This window comes from Dendropsophus ebraccatus, chromosome 10, assembly GCF_027789765.1.
Source record: "Dendropsophus ebraccatus isolate aDenEbr1 chromosome 10, aDenEbr1.pat, whole genome shotgun sequence".
NCBI classification, from domain to species: domain Eukaryota; kingdom Metazoa; phylum Chordata; class Amphibia; order Anura; family Hylidae; genus Dendropsophus; species Dendropsophus ebraccatus.
Genome location: NC_091463.1, coordinates 39,251,481 through 39,278,202, shown reverse-complemented (window position 1 = coordinate 39,278,202; position 26,722 = coordinate 39,251,481). Strand labels below are relative to the sequence as shown.

The 26,722-nt window shown below is 40.8% G+C and overlaps 1 protein-coding gene across 2 annotated transcripts in view; it reads right to left on the bottom strand.

Moving 5' to 3' along the window:
* EDA (ectodysplasin A) overlaps positions 1–26,722 on the bottom strand; it is an 84,473-nt gene that overhangs the window by 33,724 nt on the left and 24,027 nt on the right. For both annotated transcript variants that reach the window (XM_069985838.1, XM_069985839.1), the window contains exon 2: positions 10,334–10,439. In XM_069985838.1, the coding sequence (XP_069841939.1) occupies positions 10,334–10,439 (106 nt within the window). The remainder of the gene's footprint in view (positions 1–10,333; positions 10,440–26,722) is intronic.

Below are 26,722 nucleotides of genomic sequence, written 5' to 3'. Positions count from 1 at the left end.
AGTTTGTAGGTCCTCTAGCTCACACATCCTTTTTTAAATCTGCTCATACATTGTCTCTGGGATTGGGGTCAGGAATTTGTGTGAGATACATGGTACACTCACATAACAGTCTGTTCTTTCATAACATAGAAAATGCTTTTATTGTTTGGTGCATAGTATCAAAGCAGCATTACCAAGCCCTTATATTTGATCCTTCTTCAGGCTCAGCTTCCAGCTGACTGTTAATCAAGCAGGCACAGGGATGGAAAGGAGGAGTCAATTCAGCCTGCAGCATGCCTAAGCACAGGAGTATGGGCACGCCTCTTGGACACTTTGCAGCAGATAAAAAAAGCATTCTTCAACTTTATAGAAAACAAACAGACATATGAATATTACTATGTATTCTTCTTAACCCCAAAAGTTACCCCCTATCCACGGGATCAGTACTCCACTCTCTATTTGGCTCCAGAACATAGACGAGTGTTGGGATTAGCAATGTTATTTTTAGTGCAGTCTGTACAGGTCTCTTCTTAGTAGCAGATCATAAACTATAATACTGCTTCAAAACATTGTGTGACTAGTTCTCCAACAGTTTACAGGGAATATAGAACATGACAGCTTGCACATTTATGGCACATCCACAAGAAAACACAATTTAGCCGTGAGAACCCACAGTAGAAAGATTCTCACTATGGAAAGCTACAACGCCAGTGATACCACAGTTGCTTTGCTGCTTTCTAAGACATGAAACAATTATAATTTTGTAATGTGTCATATGGAAAGTCTCTGGAAATCATAGTCAGGCTTCAGTGAACAAAAGCTTCATTCATTCAGCAGAGACCACACCTAGTGGACATCGGCTAAAAAAATAAAAGTTACTATTTTTTACAGCTTTTTGACAACGTTTCTCCTATCATCCTCAAGTGAACTATTATAAGAATGAATGTGTGCCGTGCGCAGATCACAATGTTGTGTGCAGTCATTAACAACACTTGCAATCAGCAAAGTTTTCTTTTGCCATACCAACATATTTTCCCTCTTAACATAATATATTGGAAGTGATGGATTACCACAACATTCTCCACACAATGCTCAACATGCACGCCTTTCATTGGGGCAAGATAAAAGATTAAGCAGCCAGCAGAAATTCCACAAACATCCTGACATGCTATATTTATTTTACTTAACATGGCACCAACATTTCTATCATTTTATACACTGGTTTTTATACTACATTAGTGTTTTTTTTATTTTTATTTTAGGAAACCCAGTCAACAATTTCGCTTTCACTTGCAGACGCCGAATTCCAAAGCGCTGCGTGCTGAGCTGAGTGGATAAAATATTGCGTCTTTAGATCAGAACACACTGGAGAAACTAATAACTATGGCAGAGCAAACATGTGTTAAATGGATGGAACAAATTAGCTTCAAAGCCCAAAACACAAAAAAATGTAAGCAAATGACAAGTTCATGTTTATTACAAGTATTCAGCTGTAGTACGTTCTGAAGTGGAGTAAAATAAATACAGCTATTGAATGCAGACACGCTTTCTAGGAGTATACAGCTACTTCTTACATGGGTAAAATAGAGTACAAATTCTCTGTGTGCATACTCTACAGTGGATTACAATACCACTAACGTAAATGAGATAGTAAGAAATCTTTTGCACGCTGGAAGAATCTGCATGGAATCCACTCATTGGCAGCTTGCCAAATTGCGACATTGACTTTAATGGGGTGTACAGAATACACACTAAAACGTTATTGCTGCAGTTTTTAACGTAAGTGATTTTATTCCTTTGAACTTTGTTCACAATATCTGCACAGAAAGCCCACGGAAACAAACTTTGGTGTGAATTTGCCACTGGAGATGTACAAGTGGAAATATTGTGAAAATCTAAAGCACTGATTTGCATGAAGGCACTCTTAGGTTGATGACAAAGAAGGGAGAGGAGGTAAGGTGAGGGATGGACTTCAGCCGTTCTCCCTACTGAATCCACTTCTGGCTTTGGCTATAATAGCAGCCTTAAACTGTGTTCCCACTTAAAGGACAAGTGCCATGAAAAACTTTTTCCCAGTAATTGAAGCACATTACAAAGTTATATAACTCTGTAATATGCTTCAATCACCTATCTGCCTCCCTTCCCTGTCTTTTCCTTCCTCCACCCCCCACCAGGAAGTGTCCTAACTCACACAGACCTGATTACTGTCGTCACAGTCACCAAGCTCTTCTCTCAGCTCCTTCTCCTGTTACACTAGCCTCCCCCCTCCCCTGCGTTGTCAGGTGACAGGCTTGCTCAGCTCCCATTGGCTGAACAACTGCAAGCCATCACTTGGACTGGGGAGGGGAGGCTGGTGTAACAGGACCTAGAGCAGCCCTCCTGCTGATGACTCATCCTCACAAGAAGGAGCTGCCAGGTGACGGTGACAACAGTAATCAGGTCTGTGTGAGTTAGGACACTTCCTGGTGGGGGGTGGAGGGGGGAAAAGACAGGGAAGGGAGGCAGATAGGTGATTGAAGCATATTACACACAGTGGCGGTCTTTGGCACCAAGCACCCCAAGCAATCGCTTGGGGCCCCCAACATCCAGTGGGGCCCCCACGACCTGCTCTTGTGCTCAAGACCGCTGGACAGGGCCGCTGCCGCGCTTGCTGCTGCCATCTGAACTCTAACTATGAGCACTCGTAATGAGCGCTCATAGTTACATGCAGCAGCACTAACAGGGCAAGAGACATTGGCTCCCTTTCTGTCAGTCACTCTTGTGGCCGCAGGAAGGGTTTTCCCTGCGGTCACAAGTGGCAGCTTTGTCCTGGTGGTGCCGGCGCTCCAGTGACATCACTAGAGCATCGGCGCCAGGACAAGGGGAGTGCGGCCTCCTGTGATCGCAGGGAAAACCCTTCCTGTGGCCACAAGAGTGAAGAGAAGAGGAGACGCCCGGACCCAGGTGAGTATAAGTGTTTGTTTTATTGTGTTATATACTATATGGGAGGGGGGGCACACAGGGGTCTGTTTAACTGGGGAGCGCACATCGGGGGTCTATATAACTAGGGGGAGCACACAGGGGGGCTATATAACGGGGAGCACACAGGGGGGCTATGGACTACTGGGGCTACACAGAGGGGTCTATATACTACTGGGGGCAGCATATACACTTGGGGCAGCAGAATGGGGTCTATATACAACTTTGAGAGCACACAGGAGGTCTATATCCAACTGGGAGAGCACACAAGGGGGCTATATACTACTGGGGGAGCACACAGGGGGTCTATACTACTGGGGGAACATACAGGGGGTCTATATACTTCTTGTGAGGCACACAGGTGGTCTATATATAACTGGGGGAGCACACAGGGGTCTGTATACAACTGGGGCAGCACACAAGGGGTCTATATAATACTGGTGGGGCACAAAGGGGGTCTATATACTACTGGGGGAAGCACACAGGGGGTTTATATACTACTGAGGAGCACACAGGGGTCTATATCCAAGTGGGGGAGCACACAGGACTCTATATCCAAGTGGGGGAGCACACAGGGGGACTAAATACCCCTGAGGGAGCACACAGGGGGCCTATATACTAGTGGGAGAGCACACAGAGGTATATATAACTGGGGGCAGCACACAGGGGGTCTATATACAACTGGGGCAGCACACAGGAGGTCTATATACTTCTGGGGGGAGCACACGGGGGGCTATATATAACTGGGGGAACACACAGGCGTCTATATACTACTGGGGGAAGCAAACAAGGGGTATATACTATTGGGGGCAGCACACAAGGAGTATATATTACTGGCGGTAGCGCACAAGGGGTATATACTACTGGGGGCAACACACAGCAGTCTATTGTTTTGGAACGTGTGTTGAGGGGGGGGGGCAGACATAACTTCGCTTGGGGCCCCAGAAATGCAAAGACCGCCCCTGATTACACAGTTATATAACTTTGTAATGTACTTCAATTACTGGGAAAAAGTTTTTCATGGCACTTGTCCTTTAAGTGTTCAGAACCCCCCCCCCTGCCAGTTCTTCCACAATAGCCAAGTTATGATCCAGGGATGATTTCTAACATTGCAACACTATTGACCCATACATTTTATTAGGCTATTACAGATTTCGCCTCTTTTCAAATCCATTCCTGGCTTTGGCTTCAAAAATCTGTCAGATAAATCTGCCTGAGTAAACACACCATTACTACCTAAGGTAGACTCAATCAGCAGAGAGACCGATGCTGCCAAGAAGGTAAGTATAAGTTTCCAGCAGCCACAGCAACTGATTGGCAAGACTGTTCTTTGCTGCGGGGGGTGCCGATCGGAGCCCTGACAGATCCGGTACTGGTCAGGGCTCTCTGTGCATGCTGCAATCAATATTAATCTCGGCATGCAGTTGAATTCCCAGAAGCAGACATAATTGCACACTGGTGTCAGCTGTAACATACAGCTGACACTCACTGCATATAGCGTGGGTTCATCTCCCATTTGACTGTAGATATCAGTGGGTGCAATGTGTCATAAAACCTCACCAAAATCCACGTGTCTACACGTTCTGGGTAGTGAAGAGGTTAGGCTGGTGGAGTCCACTGTAAGGTAAGAAGCAACAAAAGGAGCAGCGGTAGGCTCTCTTGTGGTGTGGCTATTGTTCATGTGAATAGAAATCAACCATTTAAAAGATGCTGTGTCTTCCTCTAGGACATTAATCCTTTACAAGCAAATTTGTCCTACTCTAACAAGTTAACCTTTTAGAATGAGCATCAGAAGCAGAATAATACATAAGAAAACCTTATTATACTTCTCTGATCAATATCAACTTTTCATATGAAGTAAAGTTCAGGATCCTGGAGAGAGGTGACAACAATTTTCACCCGGTTTATATATTGCTGTTTAACTCTACATTAGATGTATTACTGAATTAATACACCATTTGGCAAAACTACGAGAAAAAGTGGAGACTTGATAAAACAGTAAGGTAGAGAACAAGGCTTCATAGTGCTTGTAGGTAAGCCTCATTCATCATTGTATAAAATCATCTCCTGCCTTCACACAGTTGGTACCTTATAGAACCTGTTTCCATGTTATATGAAAGATAATCAAATTTGCACATGACAAGTATTTGAGAAACGTCTTTTAATTTAATGTCACATCTTTTAATTTCATTTTCTCAGGCCAGAAATGTCCTTAAAAGCACAAGCAAAGAAACAAAAAGGAAATACCTCTCACATCACAAATTAAGACAATATGGCAGGACTATTTCATCTTTTATGAGACCAATTTATAGGTGTGCTTTTCATAGATGCAGCTGAGCTTTAAGCAATCGATGACATGATGAAAGGAATGAAGCACTTAGAATTAAGCCATCTACAACATTTAGGCATTACTGTATGTTATCCAAGGGTGTTAAATCTAGCAGATTGTCACATTTTACACAGCCTTTAGCCTAAATCTGAGCAATTGAAACAAGCCAGATGGGAAACCAATATATCTATTAATACATTTCCCAGGCCAACCCTTACTCTTTTTATGAAAGGTTTATGGAAAGTCACATCAAAAAAATTCTACTAAACCACATGTAAGTAGAAAGTAGTGACCGCGATAAATGTGCTCTCTCACACACAAGTGAACATTAGGTTAGGGCTAAGAGAGTGAAAAAAAGCTTACAAATTTTACCTTCTACAAAGTACAGAAAATAGGGCTGGGGGGCAGTCAGATCCCCAGTGATGAGCTTGTTCTCACCTATCCTATGGCTGTTCTGGAGCAGGTGTAAATTTTTGCCTTGTTTGTGCCTGTTTCTAGGCATAAACCTTGATAAATTAGGTGCTAGAGGAGGCTATGCCTCTTCCCGACCTTGCTGCACCACCTCTGCCACCCATCAGGTGAGCAGGGAATATGGCTGGAGTATGCCATTAAAAGGGGGTGAATCTGCCCCTTTTCCATGGTGTGTGCCAATGGTGAATTTTGTTACCTGGGCAGCAACCCCCCCCCCCCCACGCCCCCCGCCCCAGCCACTTACTATGGTTTAGCCTTTGTAGGATTGTAAGTTAGGCACTTTTTTAACATTTTAGATATGACTTTCCAAAAGGGTATTTTATACAGGACAGTTCTGCCATGGGCAGCATAATGTTCACTAGCAAAATGCATTCATATCTCCTCATTCATTAACACATTGCTGGTTGAACAGAATACACCTGACCACCTTCAACCTCATATATAATAACCAGAAATAGGAGACTTATTTCACATTTCTTCACTGCCGTTAACTGCCTTAGACAAATGACTGTATCCGATAACATGTTCTCTAGCTAGTCAAAAGCAAATGAGGCATGCAGAAGTTTTCTTCTTTGTTTCACACAAGTTTCATGAATTTCAAAGATCCGTATACATTTTTTTTTTTGTTACTAACTTAAAGAGCACCTGTCACGATTCTTCTCTCACCAGATCAGTGTGCAGTCGCAGGTGACAGCATAAAAGTGGGTTGCCGTGGACATTTTCCAAGCCAGCAGGTTTCATGTATGAGCCCTATAAGAGCTTGTTCTCAAAAATTGCCAGGTGTAGGATGTATCTACAGCAACCTGATCTTCTGGGATCAGTCACAACTGCATGCTAATCTGGGAAGAGAAGGGAACTGCGACATGTACCCTTTAAATTGTATTTCTCATTTTAAAAGATTTTAGTCCCTCTTCCCTTGAGTTCCCTCCATTTATATTTCAGGGACAGGACTAAAATTACCTGTTTGCTGATGCACTGTACACACAGGCTACATTCACACGTCCGTTGTTCTGTCTGCAATTGCGGACAGAACATAAAACCAATGTTATTCAATGGGCCCGTTCACATGTCCGTACGTGTATACGGGGCCGTGATCTGTGCCGCAAAAGGACATGTTGGGACATTTTTTTTTTGCGGCACTTATCGCTACGCTAATGAAGTGGGAATGTAGTGCTCCGTGAAGCACGGAGCACTACAAATGCACATTTGTAGTGCGTGCCGCGGTCACGGCCTGCACTAGAGATGTGTGAATCCAGCCTAACTTTGCTCTTTAGTTGCCTATTAAATCAGAGCAGAGCCCCTCCACCATAGTGATGGTAAAAATGCACTGAACAGGCTGGTAATGTACTGGAGGATGATTTACAGTACACTACTATAGATGGCATGTAGGGAAGAGGGAGTTACTGATGTACTGGGTTTGCAAGGTGCTAAGTGAACAGAAATGGGGAAGGAATTACACTAAGCACTGAGCTTGTTGCTGAAGAAAATCCTGCAGGGGGAGATTAAACAAGAGGCAGAGCTGTGTTCAAACAGCAGGGGCACAGCAAAGATGGGGTCAGGCTAAGCACAGAAACCACTTCAGAGATAAGTGGAAAGCCTTAAAGGGGTACTCCAGCGCTACAAAAACATGGCCACTTTCTTCCAGAGACAGTCCCACTCTTGTCTTGGGCGGGGTTTTGCTGCTCAGTTCCATTGAAGTGAATGGAGCTTAACTGTAAACCGCACCTGAACTGGAGACAAGAGTCGTGCTGTCTCTGAAAGAAAGTAGCCATGTTTTTTAGCACTGGATAACTACTTTAATGAAAGTGAATAAAACATTACATGAAGTTACTGGTATGTTTAACAATCATGGCAGGGAAAAACCTCTGTAGAGCCTTGTGGGAAAAGAAACTCCTATGGGTCACTGTAGAGTGTACAGATTTATAACTGGATGCAAATATAACTTGCCCAAAGTTATCCCTTCACATTGAGAAACTGCCCAGGGGAGCAGGCACGAGATGGAAACGGCCCAGCAGATAGGGCAACAGAGACACATAAGATCAGTGACAAAGTTCCCTGTGGCAACGGAATTGAGAAATTAACCTGTTACTTTTAGTTAGAGATAAGCGAACTTACAGAAAGTTCCAGTTCTCGCAAACTCTATTGCATGCAATTTGAATCCCGCAGCCTTGACCAGAGGGATGCAGCCTTAGTGCTGCCAGGAAAACATGGTCACAGCCTATAGCTAGCCTAGAGCATAAAGCAGGCTGGCAAAACAGATATTCAGGCGACTCACAGTAAAAATAAGCCTCATTCATCATTGGGAAATATATCCAATTGCGAAACAAACATGGGACTTAAATACTCACATACACATGTAATACACAGAGCTGAATTAAAGTGAAACCCACATGATGACACAAGTATACTCTCCAGAGTATCGTTCTGGCAAAGTGTCCCCATGTTACTTTTCAGACAGTATCCCGGTACAGCTGACTCCATTCAGTGTGCGCTCAATCCTCTCAATTCTGGTAATAATATGTTTTGTAGGAAAGAAAACTGACTTATGGTTTTCCAAATGTAATATATGGGCTTAAATGAACTAGAAAATACTTTCATAGGGAGCATGAATGTTAAGTACACAGAAAGAAGAAAAAAAAAATGCACACACTTTTACCAGATTGTCTGTAATAAATACTTGATGTTCTTTTCTTTGGAAAGATAAAGCCCATGTGCTTTCAATATTCCAGAACAACACTTTAAGCAGAAGCAGTATCATTAGAAGTAATGCCAATTTTTTGCATCAAGCACACCTTCTCAGCTTTAACAAACAGTATCGATCCCAACACCATACTGCGTGACAAAGAACCATTTTACACAGTCAACCGATAATGAATCCTTTTTGGTAAAATCTTTGTCCAGAATAGGTCACTGAACAATGTTAGAATGTGTGATCTGGAAGGAATCACCATATAGTTCAGTCACGTCTTCAGGAAATGTATTGTTTTTAGCTTGATGTGGTTCAGCATCAGTAGAACTACCAATGTCCTGGGAGATGGTCATATAGTATCACTTCAACAAAGGAAGGGCCCCAACATTTAAACCCCCTGAGCTCAGCTAGTTATCATATGGGCCTGGAGACAGAATAGTATTCCAAACACTATAAAACTAAGTGGATCTGCTTTATGTGTAGCTCAGAATACAAAAAAAATATACTGTAAATATACTGATTGATCACTTTTGGGAACAGGATAGATGGTAGCTAAAGAGTTCACCCGCTGCATGGGTGCATTTTTAAGAAAAGTTGAAGCCTGCATTTGCCATAATTAGTGTACATTAGGAATTTGTCTAACCTTGCTTATCTAATAACATATTAAAAAAATTATTTTAAAATAAAATCACTTGTGCAACCAGGCAGGAAAGAAACCTAATCGAATGCTGGGCTGTATAACTAGAGGCATAACCAGTAGGAAGAGAGAGATTGTGATCCCGCCGAATAGAGCTCTGGTGAGACCACATCTGGAATACTGTGTCCAGTGTCCAGAGACCTAGAGAAGTTACCCAGGACTGGATCCAGCTTTTCCCTGCAGCCGGGGAGGGGCAGCACATGGAGCTTTAGTCAGTTAAGTGGAAGCAGGCTGATGAGCGGATTTCAGAGATAAAGAAAGCGATTTACTTCGCTATTATTGTAAATTCGCTTATCTCTACAATCTTCTATGTTACTATGGCACTTAAAATACTCAATAAAAAACTGTGCAGAAAAACACTGTAACGCAGAGATTTGGTGCAAAGCCCTGTCTCCATCTTGCCTTAGCTGTTCATAAAGGACCCTGGTTCAAATCTAGAAGTTGCAAGTTAATAGAGGCCTTTGAGATCTTAGAGGGCAGCATACCTGACATGTAGTCTTTATCATATTATACAGCATGAACAGATCTAAGGGCCCTACCACACCAAACGATTATCGACTGTACTTGGCCGATAATTGTTTGGGGTAATAGGTCATGTGGAAAGGCACCAATCAGCCAAGATGCACAATGATGACCATAGCGATGGTCTGCTGGCCGTTGCTCCGTGCAATAGGGGTGACAGCAGCAGACTGCTGCTATCTTCTATGGGCCACCCAGACTATCTAAGGATTGTCTGAGCAGCCCCTCCTGCTGCTCCCACTGTCGCCTGATGAATGTCTGTGCATTAAATAGCACAGAAAGCGAATGGGGAACAAAGAGCAAGCGATCGCAGACCTGACAGGTCAGTGCTTACTTGCTTTTTAATATTGGACCGTGTAATAGGGCCCTTACAGCAAATTTTTACTCTAAAAGTGAAGCAAAATAGACGTCCAGTTAAAATATAGCTAGATAGTCACCTTATAACTAGATATTCATCTTATCTTAGGCCCCTCAGAGGAATTTTATTTCAAGCAATATTCGCCTTGTTCTAGTTTCTACCAATCAACTACATCCTATCCAAAGCTGCTGAATATTAGCCTAAGTAGAGGACGAAATGGAAAATGACACAATCTTACCTGAAGCCTGAAGTATCCTTATATTACTTCTATCCCTTTCCATTTTCGTTTTATCCTTTACAGATATGAAGCCCTGGAGTAAAAGCAACACTTACTCTCAGAGCCTTCGCTGCCTTTGTTCCGCCTCGTCCTCCGTAAAAGCCTGATGCCTTCTTCCAGATGTGATCTGTCTTCACTACTCAAACTATTTAATAGGGCCATCTGCAAGAAAATGCAAAAAAAAAGGCAAATATGTGACATTGAATATCTGAAGATTAAATTTCAGGGAGTTTAGAGGAAAAAATGTATTTGTTCATAACCTCATCTGGACTGCTTATCCAATCCTTTCTGGTAACAATAAATAAGAGCAATAAAGCAATATATCCAACACTGTTAAAAGAAATTTTATAAAGCCATACGTCAATGATAAGAAATATTCAGAATTCCCGACTGGGACACAGGAGCTGCAGAAGAAGTTACCTCCAAACTGCATCTCCATGTACCTAATATAAACCCTATGAAGAAATAGTGACCCCTGCTGGTAACTGCTGCAAAAAGCACTAATAGTTTAATTGCTATATACGTAACACACGATCTTGCACATTATTGGGGTTGCTTCCAGTAGTTTAGAAACTGCTAAGAAAAGGAAACCTGGAAGCGCTTCATGTTAAACACTCACAATTCTGTAACAAAACGTCAGCATGTTCCCGTTAGTCAGTAAGATAGTTGAACAGGTACTCCCGAAAATGTCAGAGCCTGCGTGTGTGCCAAGAAATGAGTGGAAATCTGCATACTTACATGAAGCAGAGTATGAGCAGTCCCTGTCCAAACTTGACTCCAGAAAGATTGGAAGCAGCTTGTTGTTTCAGGTACCTAAGCAGTGCATGCACTGTAATGTGAATGCCATGGGCAAGTCATTATGATCAATCACTAAACATTACCATTGTTCTTGCATCCTATATGAGGGATTGGAATATATAAGGCTCTTGGAATATACTAATTATTATTGTTGCAATACAGTCAAAGTAGTATGTAAATTTGGTATTGCCATAAACATACCAATTCACTGAATAAATGTTACATCTTATAAACCACATGGCGAATGTTGTACAACCAACTAGCCAATAAAAAGAGAACCAAAACAATTGTGGATTTTTTTTCCATTCTCTCCACTAAAACCAATAATAAAAAGTTCATTGAGTTGTGATGAGTTACTATGGAAAAATTGCACAGATTGAAAAATCTGGGCCATGGGAGAGTTTTCTAGACATGCTGTGTGACCTGTGAGGAGAAGGTGGGGAGCTAGGACCCTCACCTGTTGTGAATGGTGGATCCTTGTTATGAATATATTGGTGGACACATAAAAGTGATCTCTACAGAACAGGAAGCTTATTATTAGGCTAAGAATACAGAAAAGGCTAAGAATTCAGAAAAGGGACTTCACTCCACTTTTTTGAACAATGAGTAATTTTGTAGGGTCTTTTTTTTTGGTCTGTATATGAACCCTTAAAACCCTTAAAAGATTTCCGCATCATTTAAAGATACAGATCCGGTGATTTTTTAAATTTATCAGCTGGCAGGGGCACCTGACCTGGCTGATTGATTGCCCCAGGAGCCAATCAGTGACTGCAGTGGTGTCCAGCCCCAGTCACTGACTGGCTAAGGGGGTAGTCCATCAACTGGGTCATAACGTTCCAGCCAACAAAGGTCCTGGATCCTGGCAGGGGTCCTGGAGCAGCAAGCCAGGGCTGCAGAGGCATGTGCAGAGGTAAGTAGTTATTGTTTTTTATGTTACCCCTGCCCTGCCAAATTTAAAAAGTCTGTCATTTTCTGATGACCTTAGTATATTTATCATATATTTACCAGCGCAAATTCATCCTGTTATTAGCCAGCATTCAGGCAGATTGTTTGTGGTGGACAAAGGGCTTATTTACATGGTTTGGCAGATTTTCTATTATTTTCAATGCCTTCCCATCCGACTGCCTACCGTTTTCCTTTAATCCCTCATTACTTCCCAAACTAAAATTTATTTGGGGGGGACAAACCAGCCGGGGTTCGGAGAGAACTACTGGACTGAGGAGGAGTTGGCCTCCTCGACATCCGGAAATACCACTTAGCAGCCTAACTTTGTCATGTGATTGGTGCTGTAATAATTCCAAGAAACAGTGGGTTGAAACAGTGGGTTGAAATAGAGTTATCTTACACAGACCTCCCTCCTCGCTCCCCACAAGTTGTACGCCACAATTGGCTCTCACACTACAAGCATTTTCAAAGGAGACAAACAGTCAACATCACCTACCCCTAAATTCTGCAATAATTCTGATTATGGGCCATCTGGAATTCACCCCTAGTCAGAAGGACACATGTTCAAAACTAGACAAGGCATTCATCTGCCACTCTCTCTGCTCTGACTGAGCCCCGCCTGTTGGGCCCCAGTTGCACCACTTCCTAGTGTCCTAGAATCCTTCCCAATTTCACACTACAACCAAAAAGTTCCATAAAAGGGATGGGTGCAGTCATGTTGTAATTGTTATATTTGTCCGATTTTGCCATTTTATAGGATGCCTTTACCCTTCAGATTATTGTAAGTAGAGTTGCTACCTTATAGGTGAGTTGTATCTCTCATACTGTGTTCAGCTTGCACTTAAATAAAGAATAATAGAAAAAAGAAAAAAAAAAAGTTAACACTGAAGCGCAGACAACCCCTTAACAAATAAGTGTTCTCATTTTATTTGGCCATGCTTTGGCAACGATTATTCTAAAAATATTATGAGACTAATGCTAGACTTGTGCACAGTGCTAATATTCTGCATAGATAAATATCTGTTTCTCTATTAAGCTGCATGTAATGAAATTAAAGCTCTTATGGAGTACGTTCTCTTACTAATATAATAATATCTTCAGGGCACACAATTCAGTGAAACTGTCTCCAAGCCTAAGTAATACAACAACCTCCAGAGTCTGGTGTTGCAATCCTCAGCAGAACAGAGGGCGTTCCCAATGCTGGGATTAGTTCATGCCTGAGGTGCGTGGTAAGGTCAAGGATAGTGTTGTATCATGCCACACTTCACCAAAAAAATTCATTACATTTCTGGAACTCAATTTTACTTTCTTAATTTATTTCTGCTTAAGCACTTTAGTAATTCAAAATATAATCTTCCTATTACTACCTATAATAGCAATAGGCATAGTACAGGGTATGCACCATACAATATAGCACTATATTATACAGTACATTAGATTTCATTTTTAAGAGAGTGGCGGCATCAATTATGTGGACTTTTCTTAATATATTTATTAAGGCTATGGCGTTAAGGGATCTGACAGATATCAGTGGTAATAGGGGTCATATGGAAAAAATGGCTGTGTCCTACTCCTCCGTATTGAGACCACAAAAACACTCAGGTGTCGTCTTCTGCCATACCGCCTACTCGGTCACAAATACGGTGCCCATTTAATAACTCCCCATCAAGAAAACCTCATTTGCAAACTGAAGCTGGCTGGGGATCAGCTGATTGTTACAGGACCAGCTGCAGAAAACCTGTCATCAGCGGAGGAAGCGGCAGCCGCTGCAGGGTGCCTGTAGTGTTACAAGTGTATCAAACAAATGGGTAAATTGTGAGACTTTGCTATGGTTGAAACGTAAGAAGATGTCTAATGGTGAATGTAATATGTTTGATGGAAGATATCAGTAATGAAGCACGATTAAAAAGGAAATATTTATCCAGAACACTACATAGGAAGGGATCAAAAAACATAATTTAGAGATGATATAACTACACACATAATAACAAAACCAGGAAGCTAAGTAAATTAAACACTTGGCAGAAAAACACTCAAAGCTGCTACATATGACATGCAGCTGGTTACCCCAGAAAAAAACATAAATCTGTTCAAGACAAAGACTTGCAGAAACAAATAAGACTGGAATTTGCAGAATATTTCACAAACAAACCATTCACTAGTTTCTCACCATTATAAATAGATATCTCTAATATGATCAAGAGGAAATAAAAGAAATATTTATTTGCAATGGTGTCCTTGAACTAAAAGATTTTTCAGTTCTCATTCACAGTATATGAAAAATGCTTAAAATGCTTTTAAATGTTTTTGAAACGAAGAAAATATTAAATAAATATGGTCAGATCAATATATACTATACAAATACACATACTATCCAAAGAGTATAATATACAACATATTCCTACTTCAAAAACTTATGTACTTAAGTGCTAGGTATTATTTCACCTAGGTGAATTCGGTGTGCAGCAATATATATGGTGATCGCGAGGTTAAAATGTACCACTTATTGCCGAGACCCCCGTCCTTGAGACCGGATAGGCGATAGTCTTGATCTTGGCATAATCCCTTTAATTCTTTAACCCCTTCAGGACTGGGCAGATTTTTGTTTTTGCGCTGTTGTTTTTTCCTCTTCGTGTTTAAAAGGCCAAAACAGACCCATACAAAAGCTTATTTCTTGCGCCACTAATTGCACTTTGCAATGGGAGACTTATTTTTCCATAAAATATGCTGGAATTTTTTTTGATCAGAACAATTTAAATCTAAATCTAAATACTCCTTAAAATTGCTCTATGACCATGCTTATAACGCTTTGTTCCTTTGGTCTATGGGGCTGTGTGATGTCTTATTTTTTGCCCCATGGTCTGTACTTTCTATCAGTACCTTGTTTGCATATATGCGACTTTTTTATCACTTATTACAATTTTTCTGGATTTAAATGTGACAAAATCAGCAATTTTGTACTTTGGCGTGTTTTTGTGCTTATGCCATTTACTGAGCGAGATCAGGAATGGGATAATTTAATAGTTTGGGCGATAATGCACGTGGCGATACCAAATATGTTTGTTTTTTTATTTTTTATTTATAAAATGGGAAAATGGGGGTGATTAAAATTTTTATTACGGGAGGGGATTCTTTATTATTTATTTTACCCAAAGACCTCAGACTTATTTCCAACATCCCCAGTTTTAAGCGTGCCCTAAAGACCCATCTCTTCAGGCGTGCTTATAACATTTCGTAATCTCGTCTCCCTTTGCTATCCCTTCTCCATCCTCTCTATAACTTCTTCGGTGCTACAGACACTGTCCTTGTCATCTGAGCTTAGAAAATGGCTTGTGACTGGCTTGCCCAGCCGCCTATAGGCACTTAAAGAATCCATGTACAATGACTGGAACATTGACAAATAAAGCACTTGTTGCCTCTCGTGTTACTCCCAGTCATCCTAGCCTGTAAGCTCTTGAGAGCAGGTCTCTAATTTGTTGTTGTAATTTATTCATTGTATAATTTAATATATAACCTGTAATGTATTTATATATATTTAAATAAGCGCTGCGGAATCTGTTGGCGCTATACAAATAAATAAATATTATTATTATTATTATTTTTACACAGTTATTAGAAGTCCCCTAGGATCAATGCTGTGTTTACAATAGAGCACCGATCAATTAGATCGGTGCCCTATTGGTCTGGGCTATCAATATATTGGTATGGTCTGCCATATATATTCTCATTAGAAATGAGCACATTCTGAGCACGCTCATGTTCAGCTTTCGAATAACAGTGGCTGAAGAAATTGGATGCAACCCCAATTTTTCAGCACTTGTTTGAAGTGCCTTTACTCAGCCAAACAAATAGTGTGTAGCCATGTAAACTGACAGCACATATATGCATATAGTTTAGTTTTTAGTTTTATAGATCACAAGCAGTGTATACTTACTATCTGCACTGCTTGTGATCTTGCATCCGGCTCTCCTCTGGGCTGTATGTTCAAGCCCTGCCTTCTCCAAGGGTTAATCATTCTGAAGGAGGTGGTGATGATCTGAAGATGCAGCAGCTGGACAGTAGAGCTGGATGCCAGATTACAAGCATCATGGATGGTAAGTATACACTGCTTGTGATCTGGACACTGAGAGCCTGGATATATGCATATATGTGCTGTCAGCGTCCCGTTATCAGTATAAGCCTTATACAAGGGGCTGCTGATAAGTCTTTGGCTTTGTGTTCTTTTTTTGTTTCTATGGTAACAAATTTTAAAACACATGACAGCCTTATGTGTCTAATATATGTTTTCGTGCATGTTGCTTATGGCAACAGTGATTTAGGCGTGCAGGAAAACAAAATGGCGGAGTCTAAGGCAATATTCACAGCAAATGAGAGCAGAGGAGTAATAAACTTATTGTTTCTGCAAGGAAAGTCCACTAAGGATTTTCATGATGATATGTCGCAGGCATTTGGAGATCAGTGCCCTTCATATTCTACAGTTAGTATAATTCTCGTGGATAATGTCCGCGGAATTTCGCAGTATGTCCACGCTCACGACCGCGCGCCTTTCTGCCGGATCTATAGACACCATTCTATGGGCCGGCGTATTCCGCTATCCGCCGAAAGAAGTGACATGGGTTGTCAAATTTAAAACAGGCCGAATTAGCACCAACAATGAGGAACGTCCTGGACCACCGAGAGTGGTGGTTGTTGTTCTGGAGATCGTTGATGCTGTGCACAACTTAATACTGAAGAGTCGTCGAATTTCAGCTGAAGGAATAGCAGACAATGGGATTTCTTGTGAATGTGTTTGTTTCATTATCCATGAACATTAGAACATGAAGAAGCTATCTGCAAAGTGAAAAATTGCTGGTCCATTTGTCAGCGTTTCCGGACTGATAAGAACTTCCTGGATCGACTGGTCACTATGGATGAGACCTGGATTTATTTGTATGACCCTGAAACCAAGGAGCAGTCAAAAGATTGGAGGCACAGTGATTTTTGCACCCTGAACTTTTTTTGGACCAGGAGAACCAGCCACTAAGGTGATGGTGTCTGTGTTCTGGGATAGATAGGGTATGCTGCTAGTGGACTACCTTCAAAATGGTTTCACCATCAATGAAAGTTAGTACCTTAAACTTTTGGACCAACTGAAGGCAGCTCTGAAAGGCAAAAAGCAGGGCAAGCTATCCAAAGTAACCTTGTTCCTGCAAGATAATGCCTCCGCTCATACTGCACAAGCGACCACGGTAAAACTGGTGGAGCTAGGCTTTCAGCTGGTTGACCACCCATCTTATTCACGAGATCTTGCTCCCTCCAACTCATCTGTTTCCAAACCTGAAGAAACAGTTCAAGGGTACCAAATTTCACACCATTTCTGATGCCATAACTGCTACAGATGACTGGTTTGGGGCACAACCAAGATCCTTCTTTTTGCAAGGCTTATAGAACTTGCAATACAGATTTAAGAAGTGTGTTGACATCAGTGGAGTTTATGTGGAATAAATATAAAATTTCATGTTCCTATCTTGTTCTTTTCTGGGTAAAGCCAAAGACTTATCAACACCCTTTTGTACAACTCTGTTTACACGGAAAGATGTGCAGCCGATAAATTTTAAAGCTTGCTCTAAAGACACAATCAGCTGAAAATGAGGCATTTAGCTGGTTCTCAGCTGATAGCTGTCACTTTCACATGGGCCAATTATCGGCTGCAGGAGCATTTCTAGGAAACCTCCTGGCTCCCTAGGGCTGCATCCAACCTGTTCAGGCTCTGGTATTCAAATGCCAAACGACTGGACTCAAGAAAAAGCGGGTAGCGCTCATCTCTAACATCTATTAATCTAAATTTATTAGCTTTATTTTAAGCTTATTAGCTTAAAAATATTTATTAGCTTTTTTTGGAGTTTAGACTGGAGGGGTGAATTTTTATGTTGTTTTTAAAAACTTTTTTTTTTTTTTTACTTTTAGGGTGTGAACCAGCAACACAGTGGCCACCCACTGTGCCACTGATAATGTGGGAGCATACACCTTAATTTAAAAAAATCCATGTATTTTAAAACTGTATTTTTCTCTGGTTCCACAACATAACCGGAAAACTTCAGTAAAAATAAGAAATCCAGGCAGGGCAAGGAAGCATAATAAGGAAGTCATACTTGCCAATCCTCATGCCCACATAAGCATCACTGCTTATTGGCCCCAGCCGGCCTTCTGAAACCCCCGAACCAGCAATATTACAACCCAGCACAGAGATGCCCGCTTAACCAGTCATTGACTGAAGCATAACATTTTTACAGCCACTGACTGGCTGAGCAGGGAGTTCCTGCCAGGTCACAATGACACAGGAAGCTGGAGGCTGACAGGGAGCTAGTGACGCTGTGCTGCCGGGACAGGTAAGTTACTTACAGTTACTTAGTTGGCCCTCACCTACACAGCAGGTCAGGTCACTGCCTTTAGTCATTAGTAGACTACTCTTGGCCCACTGAACTTACGGGACATCCAACACCACGGTATACAGTCCCAGTCAAATGTTTTGACAACTTTTAATTCAGTTGACTGGACCTGTATGCTGGCATACTGTTCTACAGATTGCCCAACAGAATGTACACAAAAGGGCAGAATGCTACAGGTTTTCCGACAGAATTTGCCAGCAGTAAATCTGCAAGCACAGACCAGATCTTTCACATTTTTGACACAGAACAGATTGATTAATCTAAACCTATGAGGAAACAAGGCTGGCGTCTTAGTTCTTTTTAACCCTGATATTACGTGAACATACATAAATGTAAATGAAATGAAATACAAAACAATGCCATCCATTACAATATAATCTCTAGCTGCAAAAAAAATAGATAAAAAAAATCTCAAAACCACAAATACATTATGTCAAAGTATTCCTTTATATTGCTGTTTCATTGCTGTACTGCAATGTTCTTAACAGAAATTATACAGAACAATACCGCAATGAAACTGCAATGTGTGAATACCATCTATATTCACTGTGGAGTCTGCTACTGTTCAGGAAATCATCTCATTTCTAAAAAAAAATTCTTATCTGTTAAAAGACAATTTCAAACTAATATTACAGCCATTTCCTTGTAGAATTTAATAGAAACACAATATAAGTTTTTGTTATTTTTTTTATCTTCCATCTAAAGATCAACATGACTTAAAAGGTAGCTTGGAAACTGAAATAATAATACATGTCAAAGCCAACAATGTCCTTTGCCAAATACATATTACAAGCAGACATGATTCTCTTCCTATTCTTACCAACAGCAGATTGTTGCTAATTTTTCGGACAGTACACTCATTGTTTAGAACAGGCCAAAGTAAAGCACTGTATTGCATTCATTCCTAGGGAGAGTCACTTAAAGTGTTAGCTCTTGTAGGCAAGGATACATATCCATCAAGTTCACCTTGACTGTTCTACGGTCCACCACACACCTTCAAGCAGCTGCAGGATGCACAGCAGTCAGGAGGTTGATTAGCTGGTGTTCATTATACACATGGGTGCTACCTTACAGGGGCAAACTAACAACTAGGCAGGCTAAAAACTGGGAAGGGGAGGGCCTACCTACAGTAAAAAGATAGAGGATACTACTTACTGGGGTGCTACCTGCGCAGAGAAGCCTAACTACTATATGGCTGCACAGGGGGAACCCAACTACTATATAAGGTCACAGAGGGACCCAACTACTACATGGCTGCACAGATGGTACCCAAAAACTGTATTTGAGGGCAAGGGGGGACCATAATACTATATGTGGGCACACAGGAGACTAATACTTATATGTGCTGGAAGAATAACCAGAGAAATGGAAAAAAGTCAAAACTATATGGTCACTGTATAGAAAAAAAACAGTCTTAGTATAGTACATGATTTTATTCTGTAACGGTATTGTGGCAAAGGCAGTGGCCACAGTGTGACAATTGTCCCTTACATACTAGTATTATTGGTGATACTAATCTTAGAATAGTGGATTTGCAAGCAACTAAACCACTGTAATATATAGTATCAGCTCAGTGAATGAAATTTTGACAAATTAATTCACAGTGACTAGAACCTATAGCGACTGGTGAGCTCTTATTGCAAGATTTAACCACTGCTTTTAACATTTGTGGAGGTTGAAAGCTGCAGTAGACCTAGCGTGATTACAGTCTGTCAGTGGTTTTATATTATTATTATTACTACTATTATTATTATTATTATTACTATTATTAGATAAACAAATGTGATGTGAAAAGGGACTTTGACGCCCCCTAAATGTCAATAACAATTATGATACCCAAGTGGTAGCCAGGTAAACGTTCTCTTTGATTCCAGACCCTTCAGCACTTGGATACTACAACCAACACCACCTGCTGGTCTGGTGTCGTGAGAATTGTACCTGCTTCCCATGCCATAGCATTCAAGCGAAGTATGGCAGGGGGTTACACATGCCAAATCATCTAACCCCCATATTTCAATGGTAGATTATTTCTACTTTCTTTAGTAAAAAGCACTGGTAAATTTAATACAGGTTCAAGGAAAACCAATTACAGAACTCAAACAAGTAATTATAATAAAACAAACAACTTGTGGTCATAATTAACTGTCTGAATAGACATAGAAGATAATTACACAGAAAAATCTGCGGACATATCTATAAAGGAATGGAATCAGTGAAGAAAGCCAGAAGTGCTCTGGGTCAAAGCAACATGCCAACTACCTATGCTTTCAAAAGGTAGCAACAAGGATTAGTAACATTTCAAAGTGGGCCATTCCCATACCTTGCATCGCATGCATCAATTATCACAAGTAAAAAACAATATCTAAATGTTCTGTAAAGTCTTTATCATGAGGTTTAAAAAAAAAAATCAATTAATAAGAAATAGTTCAATAATCCTCATGCAGACTGGTGAATTTTGAAAAATATATTTTTTTTTTTTTGGCCGCTGATGTCAGAGCTCAGACTTCTTTAATGAGCTCTGCTAGAATGAAAACGGAGATAGGTTGGCATTCACAACAAGGTGATTCTGGCTGCAAGACTGCTTAATAAATCTCCACTTTTTTTTTTTAAAGTGACACAGTCACCCCCTTTTTGCATTATGACATCTCTACACAGGAGGAAAGGGTAAATTTTGAAGTTTTCATATCTTATTTTATATCATATGTCATGATGCTTGTTCCAGTAAAATGTGATCTTTTATCATCTGCGGATTGTGCTATCTGGGAGGGGCTTCATGGTGGAAGCACCACTTAGCCCCATCCCCAATGCAACGTTGGCTCCGCCCCCATGATGGCAGAACGCATAGGCCCCAACAATCTTGCATTTAAAATGTATCTTCATTATACTAATGTGAGCCCAGCCTTAAAGGGGTTGTGTCATTAAGACTAGGTCCCAACTGATACATTATGTGAATTTCAGATGTATACGCATGTCTGCAACTGTACTGTTTGAGAGATGTGGACTTACTAATCCCTCATGTGCTTTTATGGCACAATACCTTAAAGACACCTTACCGAAGAGAGGTCCAGTGTAGATTTTTAGTTATAAGTTAGTAATGTAAACCTGCAGGAAGATTTGCACCAGTATTTTTTTTGTCCTAATACATTGGGGTAGATTTATCAAGGAGTGTTTAGCTGCCCATAACCACAAATCACAGCTCGCCTTTCATTTTAATTATTTCATTTAATTATATGAAAGCTTGAAAGGTGGGATTGGCTGCTATTGGCAACAAATCTGCACTTGTATCTGCACATTTGGTGCATGCTGCAGAGTTCCTACACTTGCGCATGCGGGGGCCATTTTAACTTTCCATCCCGGTCTTCTCTTGTCCTAGTGTTGATAAAGCTTATTGAAATGGACATCGTAGGTCACGTGTATACACGGCCGGGTGACGTTTCATTAGCGCATGCGCTCTAGGGTTCCTGGGACGCCGCGGCCATGTTGTATGTGTGGGGGTGTGGACCGGGATCTACCTCTTCTGCTTCGTTAGGTATGTGTTTATCATGTGGTTATATTTAAATAATTATAAGTGGGATATATATACGTCATTATACGTGACCTATAGTACCCTTGAGAAAGTCCCGAGTGGGGACGGAACGCGTGGGGTTCAGTGGACGCCGACATGGATCTCCTTTCCTGGTGATATACATTATTGTTTGGGCCTTCGGCCTTTTCATTTTACTTTGCAGCTTCATCCTTGTACTTGTGTCTATCTCATCACTTTACATTTACACCGGTTAGGTTCCTTTTTTACTATATGGTCGGCTTGTCCTGGTACCGTGCTTATTATACACGGTACTATGGTGGTTTTGTTTATGTATTTTAGATGTTTTTAACCAGTTTGTCCCACTGTTTTTCTGGTATCAATAAAGTTTACTTTGATATACAATATATATATATATTTTTTGATTTATTTCTCTTTGGATGTGCCACCGATATTTTTGGCATGCTCTTCTCTGTGGTTCCTTCCCTGCAGAGTTCCTACACAAAATCCTCAGCAATCACGTCCATCACAGAATCAGAGGACCTACAGGAAACCCAGCAAGCACCAGGACAACATACAAACACCATGACACAAATCCATCATAATTACTGCATTTATATGTCACAGCGGCTTACCAGTTTCCCATTTCCCCCTACACTAGACTAGCAGTGCTACATATCTACAAGACTAATACTTACTGAAATATCCAGAAATGCATACTCTGTATGGACGGGTTTAGAATACAGCCCTACCTTACTTTTTTAACATCTAAAGACAAAACTGGTTGAAGAACAGTCTTTGCTAGCGAACAGAATACCCAATGGAATTTCTGTGGCAGTAAAGAATGTTACCTAAAGTGTCCTTGTGATTAGAAAAAAAAAGTTTGACAAGTTATAGATACAGCTCAAAAGTCTTTGTCGGACACCGATAAGCTGGGAAAAGTGTACAGTAAAGTGCTCCACTCCCTGGCTCACTGCAAAATCTCAATGGAAGAGCCAAGAGACCGGCTTCATTTCTAAGCGTTGTATTACACGGGACAATTATTGTGCGAAAAATTATTACAGTTAAAATTTAACCGATAATTGCCCCGTATAAATGCAGGATACCACTGAAAAATCACTCACTTGTCGTTGATCGTTGATTTAGATCTGACCCTAAAATCATTGTTAATTGTTCGCTGTAATTCCCCATTCATTAACTAATCATTCAGTGTAATTCCAAATTGTTCCCTCTTCTGCTGGGATCAGATTGAGTAAACGATCTTAGTAACAATCAATGTAACAATCGTGACCAACCACTATCATTGTGTGTAATATGGTGAACGATTTCAGTTTAATGATAAACAATCTTGTTTGGGATTGTTTATCGTTAGTCGTTAAAAATCGCTTTGTCCAATAGGACCCTAAGGGCCCTATTACATGGGACGATTATCGTTCGCAAAATTGTTAGATCGTTTGGATTTGAACGATAATCTTTTTAGTGTAATAGCAGAAGATTAAACGTATAGATAGAATTTGGACCTATTTTTATCGTTGATCGTTTGTATGAAATAAGACGTTCGCAGTAACAATGAGCGCAATAGCAACGACAAGACAACCGCAAGAATGATCATCGTTCCATGTAATTGTGTGAACGATTTCAGGTCGTTCGCCATATCGGTTGGTTAAGATAGTTTATCGTTGAAAAATTTTTCCTGTGATAGTACCCCAAGTGAATAGAGATCATCTTGTGCAGCAAGAGGGGAAAAAGCAGTAAGCCAGGAAGTGAATGGCATTATGGCATGCTTCTCCCAGCTTGTTTCAGAAATAGGTAGGGGTCTGAACACAGAGCCCAACCACTAATGTCCTTTATTGGCACAGAAACTGCACTGGGTTTTTTTAAATGCGGATTAGCCCTACAGAATGAAGCAAGAAATGTGTGACACAGACAAGTGAATACTACAGATTTCTGGTGCAGTTTCCAAAGGAGAATGTTTTATTATAAAAATCTGATTTGTGAAAATGGTTGCATTGCACACTGACCTTTATGACTTGACATACAGACTTATTTCTGACCTGACTGCCGAGACCTTATTCTTGGCAATGAACAGGTCCAGGTCTCTGCCTCCCCTGTGAATTCAATATGAGATGCAGAAAACTTTGCCTATGTTCATCAGAGTCCCAAATATTCCATTCACTGATATGAAGAGGAGGGGGGGGGCAAGGCATGCATGGTCAACTTTACATAAAAACCAATGACAGGACCTGTTTGTTCTTGGCATCAGTAGAGGTTCCAGCTACCAGAGCACAGTTCTGACTATAATTACACAAAGTCTATCCTCAGAAAAGCATGGACGAAAGTTCTGTCCTATTAAATAGTACAAAGAATGTGGTCACAGCCCTTATTCTGGCCTCTTTCTTTGCTTTTGACTACAGATTTATATAAGGTAAAGAATCTAGGTTATAAGCAAGCAGGCCGTGATTCCTGACATTTGATTCTATGGTTAAACATTTCTGTAAAGTCTGATTTTGTCTTCATCAGAATTGTTAAGTGCCACAGAGTATGTTGGTGGTATATGAATATTATAATTGCTATAACAGTAAGACTGCTAGGGAGACGGAGAGAGGAGTTTCCGCAGCTAAAGCAGCAGTGATGTGGCATATATCAGGGTTTACAATTTGATCAATGTGTGCCAAGAACCTATTTGTAAAATCAAATTCAGATCATAACATGGATAATAAGTGTCTTCAAACCACATTTTCCTTCCATTACAGAAAAAAGCTCAAAAAGCTGTATTTTTACATAATACAAGATTAAAAAAGACAAATTCATGACTAAATTACATCAGTCAGGATTAAGTTTTGCCAAAATCCTTGAAGCGTTTGTCAGGATGCAACAAAGGGATTGAAAAACTTATTACCATGTCATTCCTGTGTGTTTTAGAATCAAAAAGTACATTCTGTAGGCTCAAGTCCTTTTGTTTTCCCTATGTGCCAACTTTAAAGGGAACATTTTTAGGCCTTTTAATGGTACAGCCACTGTACCATTATATATGATGTGCCTATGTTACCACAGGTGTCCCTCTATGTATAAAGAGATGCAACACAACGTATAAAATCAACCTTGTATACACAATATGCAACTTTGCCAGGAAACATGTGGACATTGTCGCCATCAGGGAAAGTCAAGTATAGCAATCCCTCAACACTCCTCCTAAGCTACACTAGGTCATCATCTCCAGCTATGTACTACCTATACTTAGGGTGAACAGTGCCAGTGCACTGCTATATTGTTTTTAGCTTCATCTGGCCAGGTAGTGAAGCAGAGGCCAAAGATACACCCTGGAATAAGATCCATATAATGGCACAGAAAAAAGGGTCCTGACAATTTTACAGCAATAACAATTATTACCCTAAAATGTATATGTATTTTATCAGCGAGAGCGGTAAAAGGTGTAAAAGGACATTTTGGGTGGTTTTATGGCAAGAAACATTACATGCACATAGGCTCAATGTATAAAGTCTGTAAAGATTCTTATATTTTGTCAACATGCATTCAGAATACTTTATAGTTTCCTCCAGCAATCATTTCCTTCTCAAAAACCATGTCCTATTTTCCTTCATTTGGAGTTTAAAAAAAAAAAAAAAAAAAAAAAACAGGCAGTAGAAGATCTACTAGACCAAAAGAGCTTAACCTCTTAAGGACATAGGACGTACCGGTACGTCCTATGTCCTCACTTGCACTTCAAAGCGGGGCCGCGCGGCGGCCCCGCTTTGAAGTGCCGCGATCCCGGGTGCCGCGTGTAGCCCGGGACCGCCGCTATTAGCGGGCACGGTCTGATCGCCGTGCCCGCTAATTAGCTAATCGGAGGCAGCTGTCAAAGTTGACAGCTGCCTCCGATTACCGGAGGCAACGTTTCCCTGGTGTCTAGTGGGGGAGATCGCTCCTCCGGGACCTTGTCCCGGAGGAGCGATCTCCGTTACTGATGCCAGCCGGGGACGCATCCAAGATGGCGCCGTCCTCGGCTCGGCACTCGTTCGTTTTCGGCTGCAGCAGCCGAAAGCAAACGAGTGCCGATCTCATGGATCTCTGCAGCATATCTATGCGGCAGAGATCTCAATGAGAGATCCAAGTGTATATACTAGAAGTCCCCCAGGGGGGCTTCTAGTATATGTGTTAAAAAAAAAAAAAAAAAAGTGTTGTTAATAGTAAAAAGCCCCCTCCCCTAATAAAAGTCTGAATCACCCCCCTTTTCCCAGGTTTTAAATAAAAGTAAACAAATAAATAAATAAATAAACATGTTTGCTATCGCCGCGTGCGTAATCGCCCGAACTATTAATTAATCACATTCCTGATCTCGTACGGTAAACGGCGTCAGCGCAAAAAAATCCCAAAGTGCTAAATTGCGCATTTTTGGTCGCATCAAATCCAGAAAAAATGTAATAAAAAGCGATCAAAAAGACGTATATGGGCAATCAAGGTACCGATAGAAAGATCACATCATGGCGCAAAAAATGACACCTCGCACAGCCCCATAGACCAAAGGATAAAAGCGCTATAAGCCTGGGAATGGAGCGATTTTAAGGAACGTATATTGGTTAACAACGGTTTGAATTTTTTACAGGCCATCAGATACAATATAAGTTATACATGTTATATATCGTTTTAATCGTAACGACTTGAGGAACATGCATAACAAGTCAGTTTTACCCCAGGGTGAATGGCGTAAAAACACATTTCCCCCAAATAAAAGAAATGCGTTTTTTTTTTCA